Raw genomic sequence first — 12,951 nt, 5'->3', positions numbered from 1 at the left:
ATTTGCGGGTACTACGTTTTTTACACGGAGAATAGTGGGGGCCGGGAACGCATTGTCAGGGGAGGTGGTGGAGGCAGATAGGATAGTGGCATGTAAGAGTCTTCAAGATAGGCACATGATAGTGCAACGAATAAAGGCAGATGAGATCAATTTAACTTGATATAGTGTGATCGGCACAAACATTGTGGGCCGAAGGGCCCATTCCTGAGCTTTACTGTTCTATGTTCCATCGGAGTGTGTAATCAAGCAGGAAAACTGACAAGTCAGTTAAATCATGAGTAGCTGGTTATTGGAGGACCTCCTTGGAGTATGTAATACACACCAACTCTTTCAATGAATGTGGGATAGTCAGTCGTGTGTGTGCTGGTTCTGGCTATTTGAATTAATAATCCCTGTTTAGTTTCACATCATATTCTCTTATCTATATCCCTCTCAGTTTCTCATCCTTAAATATTTGGCCAACACCCTTTTAAAGTTATTTCTGGAACAAGATTTTGCACCAGCAGCATTTGACGTAGGATGGTGCAGATCCTGACAACCATCAGTGGAAACAAAATCTACCCATCTCCCCTTTACATCCATAAAATTAGGTTAGGCCATTCGGCCCTTCGAGCCTGCAATTCAATATGATCATGGCTGATCATCCAAGTATCCCGTACCTGCCTTCTCTCCATACCCCCTGATTTTAGCCACAAGGGCCACATCTATCCCTTGAAATATAGCCAATGAACTGGCCTCAACTGGTGGCAGAGAGTTCCAGAGATTCACCTCTCTCTGCGTGAAGAAAATTCTTCTCATCTCGGTTTTAAAGGATTTCCCCCCCTTTAGTTCTTTGGCCAATAGCCACTGTCCAGAATGAGTAACCTTTCTCTGTCAATGCCTCTCCCCTTCTTGAACAGGTCACTTCATAACACTCTGCATTCAAGGAGGAACAGTTCTAACCTTTCCAACCTTTCCATGCCAATGACATCCTTCATCCCCCACTAACATGGAAGGGTTACCACAGGACGTTGATTTATTGTGCCAACGGGCTGCTGCAGGGCAGATTGAGTTTCAATCAGATAAATAAGAGCTGTTACATTTTGGGAAGGTATGCCAGAACAGGATTTGCAAAGTAAATGATAGGGTCCTGAGGAGCAATCTGAGTGCGGAAACATTCTATGAAAAATGGTGAAGACACTTGGTACTCTTGCCTTCACCGGTGAGTGTACTGAGTGTAGTAGTTATATACACTTATATAAATTATAAATTATATACCTGTACAAGATGTTGGTAGGACTACAATTGGAGTCATGTATATAGATCTGGACACCCTGCCATAAGAGGGATGTCACCAAACTAGAAAGGCTGCAAAAAAATGGAGGAGGATGTTATTTGTCTGGAAGGTTTCAGTTAATGGCGGGGGCTTCATAGGATACATCTTTTTCCCTGCAGTGCAGGAGGCTGAGGGTTGAGCTTCCAGAGGTTTATAACATCATGTGGGGTATAGTTAAGGTAAATAGCCATCATTGTTTCCCAGGGATAGGGGAGATTATAAAACTAGAGGGTAAATTGGTTTAAGATGAAAGTGGAAAGATTTGAAAAGGTGGATTTTTCACACAGAGGGTGGTGCGTTTGGGTTGAGCTGCCAGAGGAAGTGGTGGAGGTGGCTACAACTCGGATATTTAAAAGACCTGGACAGGTCCATGGATAGGAAAGGTTTAGAGGGTAGAGGTGGGAACAATTATGACATTTAATGAATACTTGGCTGGGTGCAGAGAAATTGAACTCATTTGGTTGGCTAATTGGTGGGCATGGACAAGTTGAGCCGAAGGATGTGTTTCCATGCTGTTTGGCTCTATGACACACAATCACTGAGCTCCTTTCACCATTGCATATTATTGATCTAAATCACTCCATTTCTGGTTTGAGAGAAAAAAGCTCCGTGTCCTTTATAGTTCATGGATTTTTTTCAAAAGGAACAACAGCTGCCGAACTTATTTTTGATATGGGGGTAATTTATAAAATTGGATCTTTGCATGTTATGTCTTTTCTGTAACCAAGGGACTATGTGTATGAAAGATGAAGAAAAGCCTGATTTAATGGACTGATATATTCATCAAGGTGATAAATATAATGTGCAGTTGAAAGGTGTAAAATAGCATAGTCAAGAATGTTGGAGAAGGCCGGAGAATGGGGTTGAGAGGGAAAGATAGATCATCCGTGATTGAATGGCAGGGAAGACTTGATGGGCTGAATGGCCTAATTCTGCTCCTGGAACTTATGAACTTATGAAGAATATTAGAAGGAAATATTATTTTGAAGCCGGTAGGGATTTAATTCAGAGGTGTTGAATCTTGATGTGTACATGCCCAGGTTTGGGGAATTGACCAAAGACACAAAAGACTGTAGATGTTGGAATCTGGAGCAAATACAAACTGGTAGAAAAACCTCATTGGGTCAAGCAATATCTGTGGAGGCAATAGAATGGTTGACACTTTGGATCAAGTCCCTGCATTAGGACAGACATGCAGGTTTCTTCCAGTAGTTTGTTTATGCTGAGGGAGGTAATCACATTGGCCATGGAATTGGTACTTGGAATCTTCGAACTTGTGCCCCATGAAACTGAATGTAACAACATAAAATGTTAAACATGTACAACATTTATTTTGGCCTCTGTTGAATATCGTCACAAAATTGAAATGACGTAAGGCCAGTTACATCGCACCAGGATTGAGTGTAACACTTATGAAGGAAGACTTGAGAAGATGAACTTTTTAACTACAGTTTATAAGGTTAAGTGTTACCTGATTGTAATCTCCAAGATTTGAACTGGTTCCAGTGAAATAAATGGTGATGGATTAGACTGACTGGTGCGATGGTAACAAATGAACACAAATTTAAGGTGATCACAAAAGTAATTAAAAAGGGCTGGAACTCTCATTCATTAGCAGCTTTCTTTTGATATATATTACTGACTGAGTCTTTGCTATCATTTTATTATTTAGAATTAAAATCTTTTCTATGTGTAGGAAGGAACTGCTGAAGCAGGGTCTCGACCCGAAACATCACCCATTCCTTCCATGCAGAAATGCTGCCTGTCCTGCTGAATTACTCCAGTATTTTGTGTTGCTCCAGCATCTTCAGTGTACAATCTTTTCTACATGGGCTATTGCTGTTCGGCCCATTTTTGGCACAATTCATATTTGATATTTTGCCAACTGAAAACAGCTGTACATTTGATAGTCCAGCCAGTGCAGAAATGCGCTGTAAAGTTTTGACCCGGTCATGTCACAGGAGTAGCCAGGTGAAAATAACATGTTTTTATTTTCAGGGCAGCACGTGGAAGTTGTGAGAGTCGCTGCCGGCAGCCTCAAAGCATCCAGTCCTTGGGAATAAACCTGCTTAAAAGTCACGTGGATTCAAAGATTAGGTTCCACCCCCTTCTCTGTCAATGACTTCAAGGTTTCAGATATTTCCTTGAATAAGTCAGTCTGAAGAAGGGTTTCGACCCGAAACGTCGCCCATTCCCTGTCTCCATAGATGCTGCATCACCTGCTGAATTTCTCCAGCATTTTTTTCTACCTTTCCTTGAATAATGTTCACTTTTCAGATGTCCATTATAACTAATTATAATTTTTATTTGCATTTACTATTGCATGAGGGCTTAATCACTTTGCTTTTAGTGATGCAATCTGTTTAATTAAATGGTTATATATACAATGAGTATTGGCTGCTCCATGATCTACTGCAACGGAATTCCATACTTTTGGTGTACTTATTATACATTCTATTCTTTGCGTTCATTGTAGCTGGATTACAGCAGTACAAATTGTATCAGCTCCCAGTGCATTAAACTCTGCAGTCTATTCTGCACCACTCATGGCTGTTCCCAGATAAGAATTCAAGAAAAATGTTGGCATAATTAATTTCAAGTCAAGTCAAGTCAAGTCAACTTTATTTGTCACATACACATACAAGATGTGCAGTAAAATGAAAGTGGCAATGCCTGCGGATTGTGCAAAAAACAACAGAACAGGATAGAACAGAATCAGTAATTACATGTTAGAAAATATATATTTTTAAAAGACACAGCACACCAGTAAATTAGTTCAGTAAATTAGTCCCTGGTGAGATAAGAGTTTACAGTCCTGATGGCCTGTGGGAAGAAACTCCGTCTCATCCTCTCTGTTTTCACAGCATGACAGCGGAGAAGATTGCCTGACCGTAGCAGCTGGAACAGTCCGTTGTTGGGATGGTAGGGGTCCCCCATAATGTTGCTGGCTCTGGACCTGCACCTCCTGGTGTGTAGGTCCTGCAAAGGGGCGAGTGTCGTTCCCATAGTGCGTTTGGCAACCGCACTACTCTCTGCAGAGCCTTCCTGTCCTGGGCAGAGCTGTTCCCAAACCAGATTGTGATGTTGCCGGACAAGATGCTTTCTACAGCCCCAAATTAGAAGCACTGAAGGATCCTCAGACTCTGAATTTCCTCATCTGCCTGAGGTGGTAAAGGCGCTGCCATGCCTTACTCACCAGTGCAGCAGTGTGTGTAGTCCATGTCAGATCCTCTGTGATGTGGACTCCCAGGTATTTAAAGTTGCTTACCCTATCCACAAAAGTCCCATTTATCTCCAGTGGTGTGTACATCCTCAGATGTTGTGCCCTTCTAAAGTCCACAATCAGTTCCTTAGTTTTTGTGACGTTCAAGAGGAGGCTGGTGTCCTGACACCAGAGTGCCAGATCAGCCACCTCCTCCCGGTAGGCCTTCTCATCGTTATCGGAGATCAGGCCCACCACCACAGTGTCATCAGCAAGTTGATGGAGTTGGAACTGAACCTGGCCACACATCATGTGTGTACAGGGAGTACAGTAGGGGGCTAAGGATGCAACACTGGGGGGGGGGGTCCTGTGTTCAGGGTGAGGGTGTTGGGTATATGTCTCCTCATCTTGACCACCTGGAGCCTGGCGGTGAGAAAATCCAGGACCCAGGCACACAGGGGAGTGTTAAGCCCCAGTTTCAGCAGCTTCTCAGCAAGTCTGGTGGGAACTATCGTATTGAAAGCTGAACTAAAGTCAATGAACAGCATCCTCACATAGCCCCCCCCCCCTCCCCCCCCCCCCCTTCTGGCTGTTAAGGTGAGAGAGAGCGGTGTACAGAACCTGGGAGACCGCATCATCCGTGGATCTGTTCGGACGTTATGCGAACTGCTGCGGGTCCATGTTGTGAGGGAGGTAAAAGATAAATCAATTACTGTTGAAATATATGATGTGTTCCCCCCTTTGTTTTGCGGCATTCAACGATGAAAATAAAGCTTCTATTTTGATCATCTTTCCTTGCATTTAAAATGGTCCAATGTATTTTATTGGGAGTCCGCAATTTAATCTACCCTTGGAGGTTATCTTTCACTGTCAAGGTTGAAAACTCTGGACTGCCTGTCGAGGTCTTATCAGATCTCCAGGTTTTGGTCTGTCTGAGGATGCTTTTTAAAGCCGAGGTCACTGTTCAACCTAATATGGTTATGTGTTAATATTTGTCGGGTAACTGTCAGAAGGAATCCATTGGATAGATTTGATTTGATGCCATAGAAATACAATGCAAATGGTCGTTTCATTGAAACATAGAAAATAGGTGCAGGAGTAGGCCATTCGGCCCCTCGAGCCAGCACCGCCATTCAATATTGTCATAGCTGATCATCCAAAATCTGTACCCCATTCCTGCATGATTCCATTAGCCCTGGGGGGGGGGAGGAGGTTGGGTGACACGTACCTCCCATGTTTTGAGAGGTGGGGGACAATAATGTTGTGTTTTGTAATCCAGATTTTGAAATTCGGTGAAAACAAAATCTATTAAAATCTCCGCCTTCCGCGAATAGAAGAATAGTTTCTTTATTGTCATTGTAACATGGGCCATGTACAACGAAATTTAAAATGTCGCTGTTCAGTGCTCTTCAAACATTTCTAAATAACGAAACTCCATTAACAGATATAAATAACACGATGTGCACGTCACCCCAACCCTCCATCCTTTGTCGACCTTCACAGTCCCTTAGTCTATCGCCCCTGAAGTGTATTCATGAAGAAAACTGTTTTGTAGTCTATTTGTCCTTAAATGGGATCTGTACCGTCTGCCTGCGGCAACTTCAAACAGGGAGTGCTGGGGTGGGACTTCAAATATTCTGGGTTTTTTTGGTGCAGCGGAAACTAGGTCCTCCAAAGGAAAGAGGGCAGCCGACAGGGCGTGTCAATGGCCCTATTGAGTGCTTTCCTAAAGAATGTGGTGTTAAGCTCTTGAAGAGCACATTCTCACTGATGAATAGGTTTTGAAGACAAGTATGACTGAAGGTACAGAAGAATTGAAATGGTATCCTTGCAAATGCTGGTAAAAATGGGTTTGGAATAGGAAGGAAACGAGTGACTATTGAGTGAAACTTTAAAGAATGTGGTCTTGAAGAGCACATTCTCACTGAGAACAGGAAGACCTGGACAGAATGAAGTGAAATAAAATGGGTTAGGATAGGATTAGTGGAAAAATAGGCTTTTGCTTCCTTAATGTATCTCCAAGACTCAATGGGTATTAAAGTATTCATAACTTATAGGAGGCCATTCAGCCCATTAGGTCTATGCCACCATTCAATCATGGCTGATTTATCTTTCCCTCTCAACTCCATTTTCTTGCCTTCTCCCCACAACCCCTGACACGGTACTAATCAAGAATCTTTCAATCTCCACCTTAAAAATATCCATTGACTTGGCCTCCACAGCCTACTGTGGCAGTGAATTCCACAGATGTACCACTCTCTGACTAAGTAGTGGAAGTATGGAAGGTTGACATTTAACAGCCTTTCTTCAGAACAAATAAAACCAATTTTGGGCTGCCAATCTGCAGAAACAGATTGTTGCAAGAATGCCTTTGATAGGCCTAGAAAGGTACAATACTTAACCGGCATGGGGTATGGAACGATTACCATTATACAATTTTAGAGATAACTGTTCTACAAGAATGAATGCCTCATGAGCTGTTTCAATTATAATGCTTGATGTTGCTTGCGTTCTTCCATTCCCTGTGCCGCTGGGCCACATTCCACATTGTGTCCAATTCATAGGTCACAGCGTACATTGTTTGACACAGTAATGATTGAAATGCCTCATCACTGGGAGTTGTCTCCTTCCTTTTCAGGTGCACTGTGGGTGTGCATTGTACTGAACCCTCATTGCAAACCAGATGAGAAAGTCTCCTGGCTCCGACAACTGAAGAAGTGGAGTGACATGGATGTCTGTCCTCTCGAAGATGGAAACTATGGCAACGAGTTACCCAACATCACCAATGCCCTCCCTCAGAGCTCCAACCAGAATCCAGGTGAGTACAGACTATAAGAGAGTCTATGAATGTTGGGAACAAATTGTTTCGGATGCTTTGAAAAGATTAGTTTATTTCTCAGATGAATGTCAATTTGCGTAAACAATAATATGTGCCAGTGGATAGCTTGAAGCAACTATTAGTATTAGTCAAAGAGAATTTTGATAATATGGGCGTGGGAAACTGCAACATAGTTCTTAACTCTGGAATAGAATCTAAATTTATGTTTTACACAGAGTTCTTCCCAGACCATGCCTTGGTTTGTTTTTTGAGGCACATTTATGTGATTAGCCCACTGGGCAATTAATATTTTTTTACTAGGATATTGCTAGGACTCGAGGGTCCGAGCTATAGGAAGAATTAGAGTAGGCTGGGACTCTTATTCCTTGGAGCGCAAGAAGATGAGAGATGATCTTATAGAGGTGTATATAATCATGAGTAGAATAGATCGGGTAGATGCACAGAGTCTCTTGCCCAGAGTAGGGGAATTGAGGACCAGGGGACATTGGTTTAAGGTGAAGGGGAAAAGATTTATTAGGAATCTGAGGAGTAACATTTTCACACAAATGGTGGTGGGTGTATGGAACGACCTGCTAGAGGATATAGTTGGGGCTGGGACTATCACAACATTTAAGAAATAGTTAGACAGGTACATGGATGGGACAGGGTTGGAGGGATATGGGCCAAACAGGCAGGTGGGACTAGTATAGCTGGGACATGTTGGCCGGTGTGGGCAAGTTGGGCCGAAGGTCCTGTTTCCACTCTGTATGAGTATATGATGATCAAATTTTGATTTCCTCTTATCAGATTGGGTACAAGGTACAGATTTTAATGCAGAAATTAGGGAGCAGCCCGTGTGCTCTCAGTAGCAGCTCAAGGAGTTACTACCAATTTTCACAGCCTTGTGACCAAATCGCATTTTATGTCTTGGTAACTAAAAACATAACTCGTGATTATTTCAGAAAAGTAGTTACTTCAGCCAGAGGAAATGAGATTATATAAAAAGTCGCTGATTTATGTTGTATGTCCTATAAAATATCTCAACACTGAAATAATGGTTCGGAGGATATAGAGGCAAATTCACAGAAAAATTAATTCACTGTGGTGGCCGTATAGTGCATTGTCAGTTATGTTTTTATAAAATGCTCAAGGTGAAAAATTTGAATAGATTTTCACGAACAAATGCAATCAATAAAGCTCATGGGAAAAGTCTTGGCGACCTTTAGAAATTTTTGACAACGACGATGAATTTTGATTACTTTCCATTTTCGGTTAACCTATTATTTTTCTCATCTCTCTCCGAATATCTATTTTCACTGAGACAATTATTCTCATTATCGTGCATTGGAATAAATATTTAGATCACAAGTGAAGAATCTCAATTTCCTCCCATGGAAATGCGGGGAGAATCGTCATCTGCATATATGTTGAATGTTTTATGGTGGAAAATATACGCAGATTGCATACTTTTCAAATTGAGCCACATGAACTGTGCCCCATTTTCATCAGTATTTCTGCTGTGAATCAGGAAATCTCCACTTAACCAACCTAGATCTAGCAGGAAATTGACCTGATCCGAAAAAAAAATTGTTACAAGGATTTGAAGCAAGTGCTTTACTTTTTAAGAGTGCATATGGAAATATCATCTTGTGTATTATCCATCCTAAGTATAGGTAATTGTGAAGTTTGACATTTCTACTGGTCTGAAACCCTTTCATAATTCTTTCATAATCTAAGATGATTATTATGAGGCCAAGTCTATATTGTAACCTTGTTTATTCACCTGGTTTGAATTCTAATTGTACACCCTTATATAGATGCATAGAATCTTGGAAACTTGTAGATTAAAAGTACCATTTTGTCAATATCCACCAATGGGTATATGGAACGAGCTGCCAGAGGAAATTGTTAAGGCAAGTACTTTCACAATGTTTGAAAAAACATTTGGACAGGTACATGGATAGGATAGGTGTTTAAGGATATAGTCCAAACGCAGGCTGGTGAAACTAGTGTAGATGGGGCAAGTTGGGCCGAAGGGCCTGTTTCCATACTGTATGACAGTGATTCTCGTCGATATATTAATCGATCTATGTAATTAATAATTCACAACATGCATGGGATGTAAACTTTCAATCTTTGCTACTTCAGGACCACAGACTGGTGATATAAAGAGCAAATTGAAGGTGTGTTTAAGTATATTTATTAAAGATGTTATTTAGTTTAGAAAATTCTGCTGTGTTCGGCATTTTTAATTTTCTAGTGGATGCAGGGAACAGGCAATAACTGTTGCTTTCACTTTAATTTTCATATACATAAATATTGATTTACTGCACCTCGGCAAATGCAGCTTGTAATAAAGTTATACAATTTGAATGTACTTTTGAATTAATTGTACAAAATAAAGGAATTACACTGATCATTTAATGAACATTTAATGAACATTATTTGTGCTACCGTAGACTGCAGGAGGTATTTCATTTCCGTTACGGGTGATTCCAAGGCTCACCATCAATTTATTTTCAGCTTTCACGCTGTGAAAGTGAAGAATTCTAATTTTGAGATTAATTGAATATCACAAATGACTTGCAGAATCATACATTTCAAAGAGATTCTGCTTGAGAGACACAGCACACCCAGTTAAGGTTAAACCCTTTCTGTGAATTTATTAAAGCAGTGTCAGTTATCATTTGCTATTAATAAATAGTTAATGAAATTATATGATCGGCAAACAAAAAAAGTGAGGGAACTGGTGATGTTATGCAACAGCCATTTATTTCAAAAAGATATTGCTGAGAATAACCAGGAAGCAGAGAAAAAATGTAAAATCTATTAGATTCATCCATCTGTTCTGTTCCTCTCTGTGTCAGTCAATGCATGCCAATCTGTTAAATCTGGGTTTAGATTAAATGCTCACAATATTTTTTTATGTATATTACTGCACCAAGAATGATTTCATCGCCAAGCATTAACCTGAGGACACATAACTTAATGTCAATTTAGTTTATTCATACATTTTTACCATCTCTAGTTCAGCCTTCATCTCAGTTTGTGCCATAATGGCCTACTCCTGCACCTATTGTCTGTATAACATTTCTCAGCTACACTGTATTTTCTATCTTTGACCAAAGTTGCCGTTAGAACAATTTTTTCTCTCTCGTACTCTGGCTGCTCCCCCTAGTTTAAGTCTCTTCTCTGCAAACTTAAGACTTGAATGAATATGACAGACATTCACCACCAAGTTTAGGCCGAGAGCACATGGGCCACAAGAGCCTTTGTGACTCATTTAAACACAGAAAATTCTTCGAGGACCTGTCAGGGTAGATACAGGGATAACCTTTCCCTTGGCGGGGTTGTCTGGAACAGAGTCTCAAAGCAAGGGGCCAGCCATTCAGGCAGAGATGTGAATTATCTTTTTACCAAGTTGATGCTGAATCATTGACGTTGTCCACCAAGAATGGTATTGGAGGTTCAAAGGCTGAGCATATTCAAGAACAAAATCTGGTTTTGTTCCTATGGTCAGTAAAACTTTATTTTGTTCATTCAAACACCCTTCTTGCTCCCATGACTCTATTTGCACTAAACTGCTGACCACCCATCTTCCCACCCTGGCCTCCTGTTAATTGATATTGTTAGAACATAGACACAATATTTCTGCTGAGCATGATACAAAATCATCCTAATCCCTCCTGCTTGCAGGTGATCCATTTCCCTCCATTCCTTGCATATCCATGTGCCTATCTAAAAACCACTTACATGTCACTATTGTATCTGCCTCCACCATCACCACCCAGGAACCACTTTCCATGCATTAATCTCCTCAATGTTTAAAGAAAACTTGCCTCGCACATCTCCTTTAAACTTTGCCCCTCTCGTCCTAACCTTATGCTCTCTAACATTTGATATTTACATTTTGGTGAAAAGTGTTCTAACTGTCTATCCTTTCTATGCCTTTAAAAACGTTGTGAACTTCTATCAGGTCTCTACTCAACCTCTGACACTCCAGGGAAAGCAATCCAAGTTTGTCCAATCTGTTTACCCTTTAATCCAGGTAACAGCCTGGTAAACCTCTTCTGCACCATCTCCAAAGCCTCTGCATCCTTCCTGTAATTTTAGTTTAGAGATACAGCGCGGAAACAGGCCCTTCGGCCCACCGGGTCCCCGCTGACCAGTGATCCCCGCACATTAACATCATCCTACACCCACTAGGGACAATTTTTACATTTACCATGCCAATTAACCTACAAACCTGTATGTCTTTGGAGTGTGGGAGGAAACCGAAGATCTCGGAGAAAACAGCCGCAGGTCACAGGGAGAACGTACAAACTCCGTACAGCCAGAACCCGTAGTCGGGATCGAACCCAGGTCTCCAGCACTGCATTCACTGTAAGGCAGCAACTCTACCGCTGCGCCACCATGACTGCCCAGGGATGGTTCAACCAGAGCTGTACACAATACTCCAAATGCGACTTAACCAAACTTTCATAAAGCTGCAATGTGACTTCCTGACTCTTATACTTGATGCCCTGACCAATGAAGGCAAGCGTGCCATTTACCTTCTTTATTACTCTGTCTACCTGCGTGCTACTTTCAAGAAACTATGGACTTGGACTGAAGACCCCTCTGTACATCCATGTTGTTAATGGTTCTACTGTTAACTGCATACTTTCCTCCTGCATTTGACTTCCCAAAATGCAACTGCTTTAACTGCTGTCTCTTCTTTGGTATTAGTTCCCTCTCCTTAAAAAATTACCATCACCACACAGCTAATAACAGGTCCTAATTTTCAAAAAGTATATGAAGGAACTGCAGATGTTGGTTTAAAACAAAGATAGACATGAAGCTGGAGTAACTCAGCAGGTCACTTAGCTCACAGCTACCAAAGGCCTGTTTCCTTTATCATTGTTACTTTTTTGTATATCTCTCATACATTTGTTCTATATATATATGCACCGTCTATGTCTCTCGTTTCCCTTTCCCCTGACTCTCAGCCTGAAGAAGGGTCTCGGCCCGAAACATCACCTATTCCTTTTCTCCAGAGATGCTGTCTGACCCACTGAGTTACTCCAGCTCATTGTATCTATTCTGATTTCCATAAAGTCTACTGCCTCATCTCCATCCACTCTTTGCTGTAGCAATATCCATCATCACATTTTGTGGAACTCTGTTTGAGTCTTTGTGGGCAACTGAGAGCAAATTCTACCTCAATAAAATTTATAGTTTTTAAATCATTCGGGCTGTACAGAAATTTCCTTCAAGTAACGATTGAGAAGATTGGTGCAAGGTTCATAAGGTCATAAAGAATAGGCGTAGATTTAGGCCATTCAGCACATCAAGTCTACTCCGCCATTCAATTATGGCTGATCTATCTCACCCTCCTAACCACATTCTCCTGCCTGCTCCCCATAGCCTCTGGCGCCTGTACTAATCAAAAAGGTTCTCAGTCCCTGCCACAAACTCCATTCCATGGGCACATCCCTGTCCCTCCCAGCAGATTTCAGAACCACATGCCTGTGCCATTACAAGCACAGACTGCTTCTGCTACTGTAATATTTCCCAATGTTTTGCAGTGCCTTCCACCCCTAAAATCCCAAGAAATCTAAAGCCTTTAATTCTAGG

General features: G+C 41.4%; 1 protein-coding gene across 2 annotated transcripts in view; it reads left to right on the top strand.

The window, feature by feature from the left end:
* Positions 1 to 12,951, top strand: part of zswim5 (zinc finger, SWIM-type containing 5) — a 216,825-nt gene that overhangs the window by 177,263 nt on the left and 26,611 nt on the right. For both annotated transcript variants that reach the window (XM_055641632.1, XM_055641633.1), the window contains one exon: positions 7,156 to 7,335. In XM_055641632.1, the coding sequence (XP_055497607.1) occupies positions 7,156 to 7,335 (180 nt within the window). The remainder of the gene's footprint in view (positions 1 to 7,155; positions 7,336 to 12,951) is intronic.

Source organism: Leucoraja erinacea, chromosome 10, assembly GCF_028641065.1.
Source record: "Leucoraja erinacea ecotype New England chromosome 10, Leri_hhj_1, whole genome shotgun sequence".
Classification (NCBI taxonomy): domain Eukaryota; kingdom Metazoa; phylum Chordata; class Chondrichthyes; order Rajiformes; family Rajidae; genus Leucoraja; species Leucoraja erinaceus.
Note: the sequence above shows the minus strand (reverse complement) of the source record. Positions and strands in the feature narration are given on the sequence as shown.